The sequence below is a fragment of the Dipodomys merriami genome, unplaced genomic scaffold (assembly GCF_024711535.1).
Source record: "Dipodomys merriami isolate MVZ:Mamm:240054 unplaced genomic scaffold, mDipMer1.0.p SCAF_50, whole genome shotgun sequence".
Classification (NCBI taxonomy): Eukaryota; Metazoa; Chordata; class Mammalia; order Rodentia; family Heteromyidae; genus Dipodomys; species Dipodomys merriami.
In genome coordinates, this window is record NW_027206069.1 from 7,921,376 (window position 1) to 7,942,268 (window position 20,893).

General features: G+C 36.3%; 1 protein-coding gene across 5 annotated transcripts in view; it reads right to left on the reverse strand.

Annotated features, from left to right (window-relative positions):
• The window catches only part of LOC138810485 (serine/threonine-protein phosphatase 4 regulatory subunit 4), a 74,795-nt gene that overhangs the window by 31,315 nt on the left and 22,587 nt on the right, over window positions 1-20,893 (reverse strand). For 4 of the 5 annotated variants that reach the window (XM_069997660.1, XM_069997661.1, XM_069997659.1 and 1 more), the window contains exons 3-7: window positions 15,543-15,645; window positions 3,926-4,073; window positions 3,243-3,316; window positions 1,301-1,407; window positions 855-962 (exon numbers count right to left, since the gene is read on the reverse strand). In XM_069997660.1, coding sequence (XP_069853761.1) covers window positions 855-962; window positions 1,301-1,407; window positions 3,243-3,316; window positions 3,926-4,073; window positions 15,543-15,645 — 540 coding nt within the window. Of the gene's footprint in view, window positions 1-854; window positions 963-1,300; window positions 1,408-3,242; window positions 3,317-3,925; window positions 4,074-6,520; window positions 6,918-7,003; window positions 7,122-15,542; window positions 15,646-20,893 lie in introns of those variants that run through there. The other variant, XM_069997662.1, reaches the window with a different exon arrangement.

A 20,893-nucleotide genomic window follows, 5' to 3' on the forward strand; every position in this document is an offset into this window, starting at 1 on the left:
AAACAGTGTCACTGAGGCTTAGAAGAACAATGGGAAAAAAAGGTAGTTCTGAGATCAATATAGGTCTAAAACTCTGATGCTTCAACTGCTTAAATCCTGATTAGTAAGAGTGGCTACAGGGCAGTATTTTGTGCTTACGCACTTGTGACATTTGAAGTCACAATGGGCTTAAATATCAGCTCAACTTTAAAAAAAATTAATAACAGTATAAAAGGACATTAAATCCACCATCCTCCTTTGTGAAATAAAGAACCAGATAAAAACCAGTGTAACTTTGAAAAGAAGAGGCACATATGTTTTCTATAACAATTTAGAGTCCAGAAAAGATTTCCTTAAATATACTTAAACTTGATATGATGTATGATTTACAGGAGAACAGACTGCCTGCCTGAACCTCTCCTACCTGAACTCTACAAAGAGCAAGAGCAGCTACAGTAAGGGTGGAAGCCTAGAGTTGTACCAGGATACAGAAAGGTTTCCAGGAGAATAATCTCACCTGAAACACAATTACACAGCCAGAGAATGACCAGTCAAAAGAACCGGTGACTATATCCCAAGCATGGCTTATACTGGAACATTTCCTTTCTTGGATCTAGGCATTTGGTACAGTAACCATATAACTGAGGTGAGAAGGAAAGACGTTAATATGAATTGAATGTTAACACCATGCTAAGTGCATTGCCTTTTATCTCCTTGAATCTCTTGAATCTAGAGGTTCTTATTACAAACATTTTGGGAGGTCACATAAAAAGATAGCTTTCAACAGCATGCTTTCATGGAAAATAGGGCCAGGATATATTTGTCTGTCAACCCAGAAATAATACTATGGCATAAGGAACTGAAGGTGCACTTACCCAATGCCTTGAGCTATGGTTTCTAATTGCCGACACATACAAGATCGAACTTCATATTCTACATCTTGACAGAGTGATTTTACCAGGGGAAGTATTTCTCTTTTAATACTGAGGGAGGAGAGGAAAGAAACATTTAAATGTGTGAATGCTTTATATAACAATTAACATTTTTAAGCAATTATCATCAAAATCTTAAATAATTTTACTAAAAATACACTTTAAGGCTCTACAGTTTATAGTGCATATATGTTATTAAATTGAGATGCTCTATCAGTTACTTCTTAAAGATAACATGTATAATGGCTATATGGTTAACAATTAGATTTGTATTATTCCATACAACATGAAAGTTTAGCTATTTTAACTATATAGAATTCCCAGGAAGAAGTCTATAATTAAGAAGCATCGCTCCTAAGAAGACAAAAAAAATATATATGGATACTTACGTATTGATATCAAATTTGTTGGTGAGCTTTCCCAAGATTTTGCAACTAACTAAACGAGACTGGATAGTTTGGGAAAGCTGTGCCTTGGAGACAAGTGGATTCAAAATCTGAAGGGAAAAATTAGAGAACAAATTTACAAAGGTTTGTATGTTATCACTGATCTCAGCTATTTTCTTCAAGGAGTATTTTAATGTTGTAAGTGATTTTAGAACTCCTGAACTGCAGTCTGAGATACATAGCTGTTCATAACCTAATCACTTTATGTTTCTTCTAGGCTACGGTAAAGAAAATTATAAATGATAAATTAATAATTGGAGATCAGCATAAAGTAAAGCTAATGGGGAATTTTACAATGATGTGAATGCATACAAAGTATAATTTGAACATTCTCAACAGAAAAAATAAAATTAGTTGTTCCTTTAACTTCACTTTTATTCCCTATAGACTAATTTTAATATTTGGATAAGACAGAAAACAAATTGTCTTTAGGCAATCCTGTCATTTGAAAAAAACATTCAAAGATGGCACTGTATCACATATATTAGGCACTCAAAAACCCAGTGGCGTAACAGACTGCCAAGAGCTGTGAAGATCAATCTAATTGTAGTCCTTGCTCCTTACCTTGTCCAAGTAACCTTGCTATTTCTCACCCCAGGTTTCTCATCTACTCAACATGGACGTCAGAATACAGTTCTACTATTCCATGGACTCTCATACATGGGTCACATGTTTCATTTCTTCTCAACCAAAATGACTGAATGAATAAATGTAATTAAAGCAAAAACTCTGAAATATTTTGAAAAATCTTAAAAATTCACCGTCTAAAGTTACGCCACAGTACACTGCATACCACCCTTCAAATTATACAAATAACAAATCTCTACATTATGTTTAGCATGTAAATATGCTAAATGCTAGGGGATGGCCAAAGAATGTTTGTATAAATTTGCTTTCTATTTTTCTTATTCTGTCATCATGGGACAGATATACTTAATAATGATGAAAGTTAAAAGGCAAAAGCAAATTGGGAATAATACCTAGCAATAATACTTGCAAGTATAACAAAAAAATAATGATAGGGGTGACATTGACTAAGATATGTTGTACTCACAAACTAACATATGAAGTTGAAATTGCTTTGTACAACAATTTAAAGATAATTGGAAAAAAGAGAGACTGACAACCGTAAGAGATAAATGGTGTGTATAAACAAAAGTTAAGGGATAGGATTAGATAATTCCAAAAGAATAAATAGATCTGATATTAATGTAATATATTGAAAATACTCAACAGTACAATTTAAAAATTCTAATTAAAATGAAATCCTATTTTTATCCCATCTAATCCTGGCAAAAGTCCCAGGAAACAGCATTATCCTATATCCTTAGTTAAGAGTTTAAGAACCTTACTGCCCTCTAACGCAATAGTCAATTTTCTGGAAGCTACAGTTTAAAAAATTGTCTGGAAAAAAGGCAAGTTCTATAGAGACGTTCCTTAAAGTTTTGTAAGAATAAAATTTAAGCCTAAAAGCAGCCTTAAATAAGTAAAATAGTGTGCAGTGACTATCAGTAAGTTAAGAGAGAAAAATAATGTCATAAATAGATTCAATATTATCACTAACGTGGCAAACAACAACCATATATAAAGGAAAATTTGAAAAGAAATACATCAGGATTTGAAAAGTAGGCAGATATAGAATCATGATTTGTTTCTTCCTTCTATTTTTAAATTTTTTTATTGTTTTTATAAAAGTGATTTACAGATGGGGTCACAGCTTCAATAAGTCAGGTAATGAGTATATTTCTTTCTGGACAGTGTCACCTCTTCCTTCTATTTCCTGTATAAGTCAAATTCCCTACAATGCTCATATTTTGTTTTCACAATGGGAAATAAATATATTCCTTTTTAAAATATTTATGAAAGAAATGGACAATAAATTTACCTCATGCCGTAGAGTTTCCTTGGGCAACACCTCTATCACAGACAGAAGAGTTTCCAGCCATGCGTTGCTGACACCTGAGAAACATAGGTACAACAGGCCCCCTTAACTGTCTCATTGCAAATACTATTTCAACTCACCCACTAGTAGGTGCAGCAGCACTCAATGATGATGTAAGAGCAGCATTTTTATACCATTCTGAGTTTCTCTAGTTTTTTTCTTAGCTAACATTTAGAAAATTTTTAACTTGATGAGTTTGAAGGCGATATCCTGACCCAATGTATGCTGCTTTGTTGTTGTAGCATTGCATGTATATATAAATGTAGAATTAAAAATCCAAGAAAAGTATACAATAAATCAAAAGATGAACTACAGAGTCTTTAGGTTTACAGGACAATGGATTGTGTGGGCTTTGTAGAGAGATTGCCATGACTACTTTAACTCATGGCTCAGCTCAGCCATTAGCCTGGCCTCCTTGAGATTTCCTCAGCAGACTCAAGAATGTAAGCAGCCAGGCACCAGTGGCTCATCTGTAATCCTAGCTACTCAGAAGGCTGAATTCTGAGGATCGAAGTTCAAAGCCAACCTGGGCAGGAAAGTCCATGATACTCTTATCTCTAATTAACCACCAGAAAACCAGAAGTGGTGCTGTGGCTCAAAGTGGTAGAGCACTAGCCAGCACTAACCGGTATCTCTGTGTTCCAGGTGCAGGAGAATGATCTGCAGGAAAGAGTGAGCATAGGTGTGGACTGGCACTGATTCTTCCTGCAGGATGGTCAGGAATGACACCGCAGCAGTTAATTGCATTTCCACGCTGGCAACATGCAGGACCTCCTGTACAATCAGAAAGAGTTTGCTGATCACAGAATGAGAGGTCAGGACATTGTTTTCAAAAATCTCAGGATACAGAAACCAAATACAGTCACATCCCACAAATTGCCATTTACAGCCTTTAAGGAGATGCATTACTTGTTATTTAAGAGAACTGTATTCATATGTCTAATTAGGAATACATTAAGCCACAGAAATCTTAAATGCTTAAGAATTTAGGAATAAATGAAAACCATAAACAGTGTATAACCCTTCTAGTTTGTTATTGATACTATGCAGATGTTCTCTCAGTCACAATAATAATGACAAAGCTTAAGACAATTGCATGTGTATACTTTTGCTTCAGAAATAAACACTATATGTTCTACTATAAGGAGGAAGAAACTAGAGAGGGCAAATACAGTTCCCTTCCAAACAACTGATAAGAACACAAATCACCATGCTGAAAACAATTTCCATCAATCCCCATTCACCATGTAATGAATTTTAAAATACATATCCAAATTTAAAGTCTACATTAGAATAGTTTTAATATGTAAAAAGTCAGAAAATAACTATGTTGGTGAGACAATGGAAAAGAGGAAGAGAGAGTGTGTATGTGTATATGTGTATATAATATAAAGGCAGCTAGAAAGCATTTTTTTTCAATTATGGAAATTCCTCTTGTCCATTTTATAACTAATACAATAAAGTTACTAGAACATTATGATACTGATAGTCATAAAGTTCCATATCTATGCTCTCAGGAAAATTAATCTGTATTACTTCCTTACATGTAAAATGTGAATTATAGCACTATCTCTGTAATGATTTTAGCCACTTAAACAGCTTTTATATGACTTGCTGGCCCAGCCTATTGTCTATAATAAACATTTAATTAGTGACCACTAATTATCTTGTTCTATGCTACTTTTTTCTATGCTACTTTTAAATGTCTAGTAGGAATCTCACCTTATACACATCTTATTCTCTCCCCTAAATCTGTTCTTCCTGTGGTCTTTTTCATCTCAATAAGTAGTAAATTACAATCTGCCATTCTAGCTATTCAGTCCCCAAACTTTAGGGTCATCCTTAGTTTCTGCCATTCCTTCACTGGTCCTAATCACTCCTGAAGGAGTGACCTTCAACACAGATCTAGAATATGACTACATGTCACCTCTACCTTTACCACTCTTTTCCTAGCCACAATCATCTCCCTCCTGAACTTAATAACCTTTACCTATTCTGATTCTAAGACCGCCCCTCCAACAGCAAAAGAGATTTTCTTAAGATCAAAGACAGATCATGTCATCTTTCTGCTCAAAATTCTCCAATGTCTTTTCTTCTCACTAAAATCAATGTCCTTTTAGTGACTTTCAGGATGTGTTCTTGATTCCTACCTAGCCAAGATTTCTACATAGTGGCTCCATGAGCTCTCTCAAGCTATACAAATAACATATTTTCAATGACTACTCCCCACCTTATGACCTTATTTTAAACTAAAAATGACCTTCTAGCCCAACTCTTGACACATCACCATCATCCAACACACAGCAGTTATTTGTTTGTGGCCTATCAAACACTTAAACATGACTGGGAAAACTGTTTGTTCACTGTTGTCCCACAGGCATGTCACAGGCATTTGGTAATTTCTGAATGATCAATCTCTCTTACTCTTTCACCTAAGCTATTTGCTCTTAATGTTGTCTCCCCACTTCTCAAACCTCCCAAAAGATGGCATCAAGATATTTTTGAGGTGAGTCCTAAAGATTGGGGATTGGCAGTGATAAAAAGTAAAGCAAATGAATGTCACAGACAAGCATTCTCCATCTTCTTTCTGTGGTGCCTACAAGGAGCTATTCCTTCCGCACTCTGCCCCAACATCTTACCATGAATTGACATCCCATACCCAGACTTGTGCCTTCAGTACAGTAGGATCTAGTCATCATCTGATGACTAGATACAGGAGACAACATGCAAAAGAAACATCTGAGCCATTAAGTATTTTGCCAAAGGCCAGTGCACTAACAACTGTCAACTCTTCATCTTAACCTTTTCCTTTCAGGAGTCAAACACTGCCTTCTTCCTCACCAACCCTTCATGTCCATTTATCATGATTAAGACATAATCTAACCCAGTCCTGAGTCTTCATGGGGGGACTGTGGGAGACCTGGAAGTGGATGTTGTTGTAGTAAATATGAAAGACTATGGCGAACTACAGAGAGCCTATCACATATATGGGTGGCTTGGCTTGGTTCTGAGCTTTTGAATCATATGCACAAATGTTATTCTACCAGATTTTTTAACTAACAGTCAACTGACACATCCAAGAATTCTTGGCTGAGAGAAAAAGAGAAGGAATGATAAGGTATAAAAAATTGGTCTCTGAAACCCACCTTCCCATCTCCCTTGTTTTATTGTTTCCAGAAAAAACCTTTGTTCCATACTAACAATTTGGAATCAGAAAACACTTTTAAGATATCTGATGTGGCCAGTATATATCGCTTACAGGTTTCAGAAATCAAATCTTTTATTTAGAAACAGAAAGGTCTTTGAAAAAATATGTATAGATATTAAATTGTGGGACCACAGTGCATAGTCCAGTTCACACAAATCTACTGTTTTAAGTTCCAATAGCTGTGTTCTGCCCCCTACAGTCATTAGTGCTGGGTTTGAACATATGCAACAGGAAGCAAAGAAGAACATGAAGAAATCTTCCACTTTATTCTTCTTACTGTGACTTATTCTTGACTTCCACAGCAACATTTACCCCAATTATTTTGCACTTAATTTTCGAGAAATCCTCAACTCTTATCAGGATTTGGATTTTTCTCTTGTTGTGATGATGTCAACATCTGGAACAGTCCACTGTTAAGAAACCAGCACAGACTAAGAAATCAGTTGATATCTAAACATGTTTTCTGAAATGCAATACAGCGAAGCTTGATACTTACCAAAAAGTACTCTCTTCCACAGAGCCACACCCTCTGGACACACATGTGAGATCCGTACTCTCTGGGTAAATATGTGTGCATCCTCCCGGACCTCGGAAACACTGAAAAGTAAATTCCTCTATTGCCTCAGTGCATGCCTGCGTCAGTTTTCTCTCCTTTCACACACTACCACATCGTGAGCAAACTAGCCTCAGCTACTCAGAAATAAGACTTCTGATGAATGAGATGCACTTCCAGATTGAGAAAACTATATGCATTCAAGGAAGGAAAATGAGCTAGAGATGTCTGGGTTTAAAACTCACTCTTTAGTTAGCATAACTGATGCAAGAAAACATCTTATAAACAATGTAATAGCACCAAGGGAAATTGCTCTGTCTCCAGTGAACCTGCATTATACCCACCAAAAAAGGATGCTTCTCTTTACAAACACATAGTATAGAGAAGCATTTTATAAACCAGTGGCTATTACAAACAACTGGATACATTGAGTTCATATATACTAAATTAATCTCTTTTTTTTGGGGGGGGGTCTGGTCGTGGGGCCTGAACTCTGGGCCTGGGCGCTATCCCTCGGCTCTTCAGCTCAGGGCTAGCGCTCTACCACTTGAGCCACAGCGACACTTCTGGCTTTTTTCTTTTTGATTATGTGGTGCTGAGGAATCGAACCCAGGACCTCATGCATGCAAGGCAAGCACTCTACCACTGAGCCACCTTCCCAGCCCCATACTAATCTTACCGAAGAAAACACATTTGGTAAATAGCTCAGGTAAAAAGGTAAGGGAGCTCTAAAATTACAAAGTACATTTGTGTATTTTAACATCACTAATTATTTCTAAATAACTGGAGTTTAAAATTTAAATATTGAAGAACTAAGATCTTCCAATATTGAGGTAGTGAAGAAAACAAATGTGAAAAATTTCAGTAATTATCAATGAGTGACAGCTCTTTTTGTTATAAAATTGTAAACGTATAAGATTTTAAAACCAAATTAAAGATGGATAATTAGAAGACATCGACCCCAAGACACCTTTAACAATTCACTGTGACACATCATCCTCTTCTGTGTTCCTCTCACATTCCACACCAAAAGATAGGGAAAAAATCTAGTTGTGAGCACAGAAAATCAAGTTGAGAAGGAAATGCAACGTGAGCAGTGAATAGGAATAATGAAGGCAATGTCTCACCCTTCGTATGTCTGTATATATTAAAATGTGCAGTGAAATGCCACTGGACAATTAACATATACTCAAGAAAATGAGTGACAAGATTAAGGTCCTATCCAGGTTGTGGGTACTAGCTGGAGCAGAAAGGGCGAAAGAAGAGGGAGAAGAAAGGTGCATAGTGTCAAAGTACTTTATGTATATGTGTAAAATATAGCAATAAACATTTTTGAGGGTTATGGAAGGTGGAAAGGGAGATGAGGGAGAATGACAGAGCCTAAACAAGGTAAATTATTTACATATGAGGATATGTCAAAATAACTCCCCATACAGTTCATTAATGCTAATAAAAATGTGGATACAATCAGTATCTCAGTGATTAAAAGAAAGTTCATGAGGAGATACAAAAAGAAATATCTTACAGAAAAGCCCTTTCTATAAAGGATGCAATGTCCCACTATGTAAAATCATGAGGTTACCAAAACAAATGAATCTCAATACAAGGGTTTTGAAACTGCCTCCAACTATATTACTCTGCTAAGTCATTTTTACCTTCAATAAATTAGAATCATGGATAACTTTATTATTTAGGCTTAAAACAGAAAGGAGCAATTTAAAATTTCACAAAGAATATGTGTGCTTATGAAAGAATTATCTACTTGATGAAAGCGATAGCTATAATCAACTTTTTCAAGTGATTTATAAAAAGTTGAATTACTTAAGTGTTTTCTGAAAAAAAAATGTAAACTTTTCTGGAGGGAAGAGAAGCAATGCAAAGTCTGGCGATTTCTATAAGTAAATGGAAATAGGGCTGATTTTTGGGTCAGTTATTACACTTTGGCCTTTCAAACTCTTTTAAATAGTCCACTAAAACTCTAATTCTATTGAAATAATGTAATTTTAATTTATTTCACAGTTACTTGTTAAGTACCAGTATGATGCTACAGACTCTACGAAATCAGGGGGGAAAAAATGGGTCTTTACCTTTGAGTGACTTCTGCTGGTTATATACAACCAAACACTTAAGAAAAAGAAATAGTCACGTGCTTAGTGTACTCACTGTACAAGTGTGGGGACTTGGCAATCAATGGGCAGGACCTGCAGCAACCTTATGCTCTAACACTGCAAATTCTGTCATTGAAGTTGTGAAAAGACCTACAGATGGTGTAAGACAATGTAAGAGCACTGAAACTGAGCTCTAAGGTGTCCAGGCTTCACTGAGAAGAGACAATTGGCCTATGGGAAGAGGAAAAAAATAGCTAGACAAAAGGTGGGAGAGGAGATAGGAAAGCAAAAAGCCAAAGAAAGAGAGTATTCACAGAACTGAGTAGAAAAGGCCTGCAGACAGAGACCTGAAAGATCAAGCAGGGTGCCTGGAGTACAGCTGGTGCCTGGAGTATGGAGAGAGAGTGTTGGCTGAGTGAGACACACAGCTACAATGATGGATAGCCTCAGACGCATTAAGCAAGAGAAGACATGAATTGTTTTAACTCCTAAGAGATATTGTGCTGACTATAAAGTTGGAACTGAACGTAAAGGAAGGAGGATGGTATGGAAGCAAAGCAGAAGATGAGGCTATCTGGGAAAGCTATTTACCTGACCAACCTTCACACAGCTTAGACTAGAATGGAGGCAGTGCAGTTAGACAGGAATAGGAGGACTCAAAGATATTGAAGATAACATAAGTGAATGAATAACAAAAGAACCAGTGGTATCAAGGGTGGCCCCCAACTCTGGCTTGGCTTGTGTGCACATCAGGGTAAGACACTGGAGCAAGCCTGGGAGTTGGGGAAGTCCCTATGAACTCAGTTTTGTACCTGTTAACTCTAAGATCCCTTTGAGACATGTGAGTAGAGATGACAAGCAGAAAACTATATATATAGTTCTGATACTTTGGAAAGCTCTATAAGTGAGATTATGCAGATGACAGTTAAAGGCATAAGCACAGGGGATTATCACTATTGCAAACACAAATTCACAACACTGTATCAACCTTTCCTTTCTTTTTTTAATATATATTTTTATTGTAAAGATACTGTACAGAGGGGTTACAGTTACATGAGCAAGGTAATGAGTCCATTTCCTATCGAGCATTGTTACCCCCTCCTTTTATTCCCCCTACCATCCCTTTCCTCCCCCCTTGCCCCCCACCCCCACCCACCTCACCCCACCCCACCCCCGCCAACTACACACACACACACACCACTAAAGTTATAAAATTGGTTTTCAACATAGTGTCTTGTACATCTCATTGTTACCTTGGGTCATCCTGTATCCTTATTTCAGCATTTTGTTATTTCCCTTCCCCTCTCCAAATTAGAAAAATGTATAAAGATGCAGGACACCAGAATCAAATATAGTGCTCTACCACTTGAGCCACAGTGCCACTTCCGTTTTCTGGTGATTAATCAGGGAGATAAGAGTCCCATGGACTTTCCTGCCCAGGCTGGCTTCAAACCTAGATCCTCAGATCTCAGTCTCCTTGTGCAGCTAGGATTATAGGCATGAGACATCATTACACCCAGCTCAACCTTTCTTCTTTTTTTTTAACCACTACTCTGTGTTATTTGTCTCTCATTTATTTTCCTTTTTGATTCCAGTTCTTTCATTCAGCTTTTTCCATCTTCTGTTAGTTTAGAAGTTATGTGCCCTTTTACTTTTCTTTCTGTTAGTGACAACAAAGACATGGTATCACTATACCATCTCAAAACCACTGGATTCTCTCTTTTTTCTCCACTCAGTTTTGTTTTGATTTGGATAATTTCTCTCTTCATGATCACTGATCTTTCCATATGTGTCCTTTCCATACGTGTCCAAACTTTTAATAACCCATTAAATAAATGCTTTATCTTTACTATCACCCTTCTTATTTCTAGAATTTCCATTTGACTAAGTTATAGTACAGCTCTCTGTTGAAATGACCTATATAGCTATGCATTTCAATTCTTCCATGAGACCTTCAACTTATTAATCAGTTCTTTTAAATTATTTAACATGTCCTGTGTCTTCTGATATTAGATGTCTTGCTTTATGCAAAACCTATGTCTAGAAATTTTTATTGAATGCTAGATGTTCAATGAAGATGGATGTAACACTACGCTCTGAAACAGACATGTATCCTTTGTGAGGCTTGCTGTATTGCAAGCTGAACAAGCCTAAGTCAGTAGTTTGTCTGGGTTTGAGTTTCTTTGCTGGTACGGTCATCTTTAGGGAAAAACAGATCTCAAATTCCTCCACCAGTGGGCAACTGTTACTTTGTGCAGCCTGAGGAAGGTCAGAGGATTTTCCTCAGTTCCTACTCTACTCTTGGCTTCCACATTCATAGCTTCCCTAATAAAATACTGCTGCCCGTTACTACATGCTAGGGCTGATGGTGGAAGTAAGGAATTCTTGGTTATCTTGGATCAACTTCACCTAAAATAAAGCAAGACCACTAAGTTCAGGCCTTTTTCACTGGTCCTACCCTATGATCTTTCATCCTGGGGACGGTGAGGTCTTCAACAAGGTTGTTTCTTCCTCTCACCCATTGGCAATAGACTCAGCTTCATATCTGTGCAGGTCTTGGGCCCAACATCATTACCTTCCTTTGCCTTTTTTTTTATGGGGGCACATCTGATGGCATTTAGTTCCCACCCATAAATAATCCAGGATAATCTCCTTATCATCCAACCCTTAGTTTAACCACATTCTGAAAAGACCCCGATTTCCAAATAAGGTAATATTTGTAATGTATGGGGACCACAGCCTGTGGAAGTAGGACTGGGGAGAAGAAAACAGTATTCTGACTATCTCACCACTTGAGTAATTTTCATGCAAGCAGCTAAATTATGACTGATTTTTTATTTATTTATTTTTGTCCGCCATGGAGCTTGAACTCTGGGTGCTGTCGCTCAGCTCTTCAGCTCAAGCCAAGTGCTCTACCTACTTGAGCCACAGAACCATTTCCGGTTTTCTGGAGGTTTATTGGAGATAAGAGTCTCACGGACTTTTCCTGCCCGGGCCGGCTTTGAACCATGATCCTCAGATCTCAGCCTCCTGAGTAGCTAGGATTACAGGTTTGAGACACCGGCGCCTGGCATAACTGATACTTTTAAAAGATGTCTCTGAGTAGTTAGCTCTAAGAGGCAAAGCAGAAGCAGTAGGTTCAGCATGCAGCTGTTGTAGCATCCAGATCAGATGACTAAGGTTTGAGGAGTAAAATTTCACATTAGAGATCTGCTGCAATCATGAACAGATAGTGGAAGAGTTGAATACTAGTTAAGAGGGAAAACTCAGGAATCAGGCTTCCTGGTAAAGGTTCATTATATCGCTTGCTAGAGTGGTGACTTGTCAAGTTATTTAAGTTGTTCCCTCCTCTGGGAATGTCTGTTATAAAGCTACTGTCAGGATTCAGATATAATAATGTGTAAAATGGTTGATAAGAGTATAGTGTCTGACACATGTAAGACCGCAATAACTATTTACCACAGTTTTACTATGTGTGCCTGGCATTGTACATTTTCCATATAATTTTATGACCTATTTTTAGTAAGGGAAACAACGAATTGTATTTAATAATTCCACAGGTAGAAACTTTTTTCTGTACTAAAATATAAAGGAGTTTCCTATGCTATTAGTGTAATTATAACCATTTTAAATTTAAAGGACTGTGGTATTTTAGAAATGTATCTTGCCAATCAAATTGTTTTACATCGGCATAATAGAAGTTCAAATCAAATATTAAACTCTGCATCTAATATTTCAATTTAATATATTATGAAGAAAGAAAACTTGATTAAATAAGGACCCAAGGAAAAAATCTTTTTCAAAAGTGTCCTAGAGTTAAATCATAAAACATGAATTATAATTACTATATTTTAGACTATTTAAATTGTAGATCAAGAGGCCCTGAGTTCAAAATCAGTACTGTATGACAACAAAAAAACCCACAAAACTCCTTTCCAAATTCTTAAATTTAACCTTGAGGTGAGTGATCTAATTGTACAACCGCTTTGTAAATAATTTAAGAAACAATGTAAATAAAATAGAATTACTTCAATTCTCATCCTCATGCTGTTCCTGCCATTTTTTATCTTAAATTCTTTCATTCCTAAAACCAGCAAAAACAGTCACCTATTTTTTAAAAGTCATTTTACAGTTAGTACATTGTAGCAAGGATGAAATACAAATGCAATAAAACAAACCCATCTATGGTAAAACTTATGCCTAAGCAGAATCTCTGACATCACCTCATCTCTGGATCTTTAGGATGACAGAATGACGGGTAGGGGGTGAGCTCTCCAAGATGCTTACAAGTGCAGGTATAAGGACAGGAAAGCCACTGGGAATAATTTGTTACATGATATATCTGCAGTTCATATCTCTAAATCCTTTCAGAGTAAACTGTTTTAAGAAGATCAGTATTTGTATGTATTCAAATGATTTCTCCCATCACCTAAGATACTAAAACCAGCAAAAAAAAAAAATGTGGTTCTTAAGTCAGAAATCTGGAGGCAAATCTAATCCATTATAAAGTTCCATTCACTGTGTTCCTACAGATGTACCTCAGAGGTGCCACCACTCTTCTTAATCTTAATCTAGGCTGCCATCAACTGTCAGAAGGACTGGTGTACAAGGCCTAACTGGGCCACTCCAACTCCCTCTCAACACACTAACCAAAATGACCTCCATAAAACGTAAGTGGGATTAAGTCACTCACTTGTGCTAGTCTTCAAAGGTGAAATTTCCTCACTCCTCAGAATAAAAACCAAGGTTTGCATGCTCCATCAAAGACATTTCTCTGACTTTTCAACTCACACCCCACTCTGCCCCAGAAGATCTTAACCACACCTGCCTCTCTCTGTTCCTCTATGTTCCACTTTACCTTAGCCAGATGCTGGTGGTTCATGCCTGTAATCCTAGCAAATCAGGAGCTTGAGATCTGAGGATCACAATTCAAAGCCACTCTATGCAGAAAAGTCTGTCAGATGCTTATCTCTAACCACCATAAAGCCAAGAAAAACTGTAACTCAAGTAGTCAAACATCAGCTTTGAGCCAGAAAGTGAAGCAAGAACATGAGGCTCTGAGTTTAGCCCAGTAAGTACAAAAAAGAAAGATATATTAGAGATCAGAACATATATTAAAGATCTTTTGAAGGTCACTCTCATCTTTGATTTTTTTATTTTGGTTGTACTCAACTTTGGACATTTAATATGCAAAACCTGAATTTAATACACTTACTTATATTAATTCTATAGCCAAAAAGACCTACACACTTGTTCCTTTCTACTACTGTTTATCTGACGCTTCTGATGTCATGTTAACAAACTTAGGTAAGCTAATATTGCTGAAATTGAATATTAAAATGACACTGGTCTGTGTAGGCTTACTCTTTTTGAAATTATGGCATAATTCTGGGGGGCAAAACAGATATAAAAGTCTTGATTCACTTGTGAATCACATGCAATGCCAAAATAACTATAATCATCACTGGAGCCAGTAAGAAATGAACACTGCCTGAACAGAAATGTAAACATCTTATAAAAATGTCATAGTATATCTAATCTAAACAACAGCTAAAAGCATGGTCTATAAACCCAAAAGTAAACCCAAGGACATATTAATAATTACAGTACTTAAACATATACAAATGATTAAAAGTTGAGAAAAACATTACTACCAAATGGAAAGCCAAGGCAAAGTTACTAAAGTTAGTAAATACTATTAGAAAATACTACCTCTATTAATATGTAACCTCTCTGACCCCTATTAGTATGTAAGCTCCTGGAGGACACAGAAACAGCTGTCTGTTTTAAGGGAGTTCTTGTGAAGTGACCACTGCATAAAAGTGAAAATAAATAATATGAATTATTAAACATTTAACATAATGCATTATTGATTAATAATGTTAACTAGAATAATATTAAGAAAGAATGTGATAATAGATAAAACACATTGAAAACAGGAATACTAATTCTGAAAGAATTTAGAAAACAATAAAATAAATGTGAAACTAAAATTGTGGTATGTATAATTAAATCTTTATTGGTGATTTTTTTAGAAATCACCACAGGACATTTATAAAGAGGATCAGTTAAAAATATATTACCATTGTGGTAGAAATACAGATTAATGGATTCATATAGATGTTAGTTAACAGAAGATCAAGTAATATTCTCTGGCTTTTTAAGAAAAATTAAGATGAACTAATTTTAAGAAAATAACTACAGAAATCTTTACAACTAATTTCTCTAAATATTTGTCACTCAAGATGCACATAGTAATACTGCCCCCAAAGCAATTATTAGGTACAAAAGATCAGCCATCAAAGCTCTAAATTTTCTCAACAATAACAACATACTACTGGAAGGAAATGGAAAAAACATTTAATACAACTTACTCTGACTTTTGGCAAGACTCTCCGAAGTGTTTCAGTGGGATTCTGTCGCATCAAAACTGGAAGATTTGCAATCACACTTGTTCCTTGGATATCTTGACCAGCACTTACAAAGAAAATACAAATTTTAAATTTGTAACTATAAGCAGAATTCGTGGCTTATGATTATAAAAAGAATGGATTAATTTGAAAACAACAACCTTTTATGACTTCCTAATAAGTGTTTGACGTATCATTGAGATATAAAAATAAAACTAAGAATAAAATTTTATTGAATAAACCTTTAGAATTTATGAAGATATTAATTATGGTTGTGCTAAAGTGAGTCTCTATATGCATGTCCAAAATCGTAAAGTCTTGAGACTATTTTTAAAGACTTGTAACTTCTAGCTCATTTTTCCCTGTGATCTGTCACTTTGCTACACTTTATGAAAAATTTTATTATGTTAAAGTAATAGGCATTGCAACAACAGGGCTAGCAATAAAATCAACTAGACAAATCATATAAGTCCTTTATTAGTACAGTGAAATTTCTTATTCTTCTAGGCTGGCTTCATGAATTGCCAGAAATTTTGTAAAAATGCACTCAATATTCTTACAAGTCAGTAGGACATTTATACAATGCCTCTTTGACATACATTTAACAAGATGTTACCAAAATAAAATCTGTGTTGTCAGATGGCCTAAATACCTTAACAAAATACTTGAAAAACTTGATTCTTCTGAAAATCTATTTCCATAATAAACTACAAAAAATTGTTTTTGAAATATAACCTAAGTAACTTAGGTTTACCAAGTAATTTTTATTTTTATTTTATTCTTTTTTTAAAAAATTGTATAATATCATCTTTAAGTAGTTGTACAAAACTGCTTCAATTCAACATATCAGCATCTTGATCACAGTCACCCTTTCTGTCATTACCCCCTCATTTCCCCCAACCTCACTCATCCTTCCTTTCATTACTGGATCCATTTTCATATATGTACACAGAATACTATGACTGTATCTGCCCACCTTCCTCTCTCCATTTACCTATCCCTCCTTCACCTTGACCTACACCCTGACAAAACTTGTTCCAGCTTCCTGGTATTCATTTTGCTAAACTATAAGTTAGGTTCAAAGGCGTTATATCATTGGAATGCTCCCCTGTGCATGTCAAACTTATCAAAGTTTAAACCATTTGTGTAATAAAAATAACCTGGAAAAGAATGAAAAGACAAGTCACAGGCTAAGAGAAAATAATTTCCAAGTACATGTTTGACAAAGGTCTAGCATCTACATTACATAAAGAACTCTTATAAGTCAACAGTAATAAGGCTGGGTGTGTAGCTCAGTGATAAAGTGCTTGTTTATCATGGACTCTGGTTTCAATCTAGAAGCCCTTCACCCCAGAGAGTATGGGATGAAAATAGTAATAAAATACATAAGATGACTAGAAAACCAGTAAGAGATACAAAAAGATAGGCTAGCATCTTTGGTAAGGATGCTCTACAGACTGAAAGTCAGCATAGCAAAAAGTGCTCAGTAAAATGATCCATTAGACAAAGATAACATACCACCACAATGAGGTACTTGTTAGAATAGCTACAAGTAATAACAATGTGAAATGCAAATAAATGAGACTACTCATCCACTGCTGGAGGGAAGAATGTAAGCCAGTACAGTCACTTAGGGAAACACTTCAATAGCTTTAATAACATACATACTATATATGCATATATATATATACACATATATATATGAGATGTATAACATATATGTATATATATTAAAGGAGATATATAATGTATGTGTATATATACACATGTATGTGTACATATACACACAAATATATACACACATACATTATACACCTCCTTTAATCTGTGAATGCTTAAATATCCATAGCAGAGTGTTCCTCAGCAGTAAAGAACAAACTATTAATGTGTTTAACAACCTGAATGCATCTCCAAAAACTTATGCTGAATTTTAAAAATGCTGACAAAGTCAATAAAGCCAATAATTAGATGAATTCAAATCTAGCCAAAATAAGATATTGTTTCACAGCCACTAGGATGATTAAATTAAAAACTGAACATACAATGTTGGTGGGGAAAGGAGGAACTGGAACTCAGATACTATTGGTAGATGATAGTATAAAACACCTCAGAAAACTTTGACAATATGTTAAAAGGCTACACATATACTTACCAAACAACTCAGATATCCAGTCTCATTTACACAAGGAAAATAAAAGCATATATTCACCCAAACACCTGAACACAAATGTTTACTAGCAAGTAAATCCAATTGTGATCTGTGTGTACAATGGAATACCAGTAGCAATTTTTTTTTGGGGGGGGTCCAGTCGTGGGGCCTGAACTCTGGGCCTGGGCACTGGCCCTCAGCTCTTCAGCTCAAGGCTAGCACTCTACCACATGAGCCACAGCGCCACTTCTGGCTTTTTTCTTTTTGCTTATGTGGTGCTGAGGAATCGAACCCAGGGCCTCAGGCATGCAAGGCAAGCACTCTACCACTGAGCCACCTTCCCAGCCCCACCAGTAGCAAATCTTTAAATGAACCACTGATACATTCAAAAGTATGGACATATTTCAAAGCAAGTATGATGAGTGAAAGAAGTCATAGTACTTTGGACATGAAACTCAGCAGGATCACAGTTTGAAGCTAGCCTTAGGAGGGGGAAATATTAGTGAACCCCTAAAGGTCAAGAAATAATCTGGCTGTGGTGACACACACCTAGCTATGCATGAAGAATAAGTAGGAGGATCATGATCTGAAGCCAGACCCAGGAAAAAAACACAGCTCCTATCTGAAAAAATAACCTAGATCAAAAAGGGCAGGAGGCATGGCTTAAGTGGCAGAGTACCTGTCCAGCAAGCACAAGAAGATCCTGAAATTCAAGGATCAGAAAAAGAGAAAAAGTGTGTGAGAGAGAGAAAATGTAAAGAGAATACACACTATCATATGACTCATTTGTGTAAAATTACAGAAATTGCAAACTGAACTACAGTGGCAGAAAGCAGCCAAGTTGTTGCTTAGCAATGAGTAAAGGAGAATGAAGGCTGGATTATGAAAGGGGCATAAGGCAACTTCAATCTATGATCATGATCATGGTGAAGGTTTCCAAGGTACATATATGTGTACATCTGTGTGTGTAGACATGCAAATGACAAAAACTGGAAACACATACATATATATATATACACATATACACAGCACACGTATATACATATACATACATACATGCATACGTATATACAAGCTTGGTTCAAAACCCAACAAACTGTACATCTTTAAAACATATAGTTCACTGTATATCAATAATACCACAAAAGTTTGTTCAGAATGCAGTATATAAACACAAAAGAACAAAGGGCACCTAGAGAAATAACAGCTATGAACAACACATCATGTTTGAAATTTCTTGAATCTTCCATAAAAAGATAAATAAGGACAGTTAAACAAGAATTAAAAACACACATGCAACATCTACACTGTGAGTGCTAAGATTTCCCACACAAACTAAAAATAAATGCCTAGATGGACAATAGCCAAAACTACACATAGTTTTGTATCCTCCCACAGCTGATGGGTTCAACGAGTACCAACTCTCAAAACTTCCAGAACAAAGGCCCACATGGAGAAAAAAGGCTCTGGAAAACTGAATCTGAACTACAGCACAGGAATAGAGCACAAAAATAAAACCAAAAACAAGGCCCATGTCACAGTGTGGGAGAACAGAACTAAGGAACTTCAGAAGGGAAGGCACCCTATTTTGAACACTATAGAAACAACCAAGAAGGGTCTCTAAAAATAGAAAGCTGTCCTGAAACATACCTTCTTCCTAAATTTAAAGATCATGATCCAATTTTTTATTTTTTATTTTTTATTTTTATTTTTTGGTCATGGGGCTTGAACTCTGGGCCTGGGCACTGTCCCTCAGCTCTTCAGCTCAAGGCAAGCCCTCTACCACTTGAGCCACAGCACCACTTCCAGTTTTCTGAGTGGTTTATTGGAGATAAGAGTCTCACTGACTTTGCTGCCTGGGCTGGCTTTGAACCATGATCCTCAGATCTCAGCATCCTCAGTAGCTAGGATTACAGGCATGAGCCACCAGCACCCAGCTATGATCCAATTTTTAAGGAAAGAAAATAAGGAGCAGACTAATATTCTGAATAACTACGAAAGACAGACATGCCCACAACCACTAACAATAACCTACTATTTCTCTCCAAAAATTTAAGAAAATTTGTCTCTAAAAAAAAATAAAATGCATGAGATATGAAAAGGATCACAGTAACCTTAAGTATGAAAATTCAAACGAGGTGATAATTCAGTAGAAAATTAGAAAATGACTAAACCAGAAAAGACAATGAATACAATAGATAATTCCTCAAAAGAAATAATAAGTAAAAAGGAATTTTAAAACATAAAACTTTTAAAGGATTTGAAAGTGATCAAGATTTGTATGAAAGCAATATCTAAGATAGGCAAAGAACCAATATAGTTAGTTAGAAAAGTAGTTTAAAGAAGAAAACCAAAGGAAAGGATTTTTCTAAATTAAAAAAAAAAGTACTGCCAGGTGCTGGTGGCTCACACCTGTAATCTTAGCTAGAAGGCTGAGATCTGATGATTGAAGCCAGCCTGGGCTAGAAAGTCCATAAGAGTCTTATCTTCAATTAACCATTGAAAAACCAGAAACCAGAAGGGAAGCTGTGACTCAAGTGGCAGAGAACTTACCTTGAGTAGAAAAGCTAAAGAACACATCTAGGCCCTGAGTTCAAATCCCACAGTACAGGCACACAAAAAAAAAGAATACAAATTTTAATCCTCATAATTTCTACCAGACACCAAAACTACAATACTATAATCAGTTACTATCTGGCCATTCAGCCATTCTCTTTCCCAAAAAGAGAAAGAAAGAGGGTTTGCAGTGGGTATGTGGTGGCATTATTAGAAGGGGAAGCAACTATGCCTGCTGGTTTTCAGCTGGGAACAAGCAGCTCCTCCTCTTCCTTTTCCTCCTTCTCCTCACCCCCACCAGGGGAAGAACACTAGGAAAGTGCTTCTCACTTCAGCATGCATCAGCATCACCTCAGAGCTCTTTTTAAATGGAGCCCAATCCCAGACACACTGTTTCAGGGGGTCTGAGTGAGGCTGAGGTGTGAGAGACTGGTTTCTCACAAGTGCCCAAGTGATAGTGAGGCTGCTGGTCTGGGGATCTTCAGTACATGGGCAGTCAGCAAATCAGTACTTACAAACTCATTTGCTGAATGGCAACCCCTTTACACAACTGTTTAAAGATAATTTAAAGTTTTTTAAAGAAAAAGGGAGGGGAGGAGAGGGCAGTTAG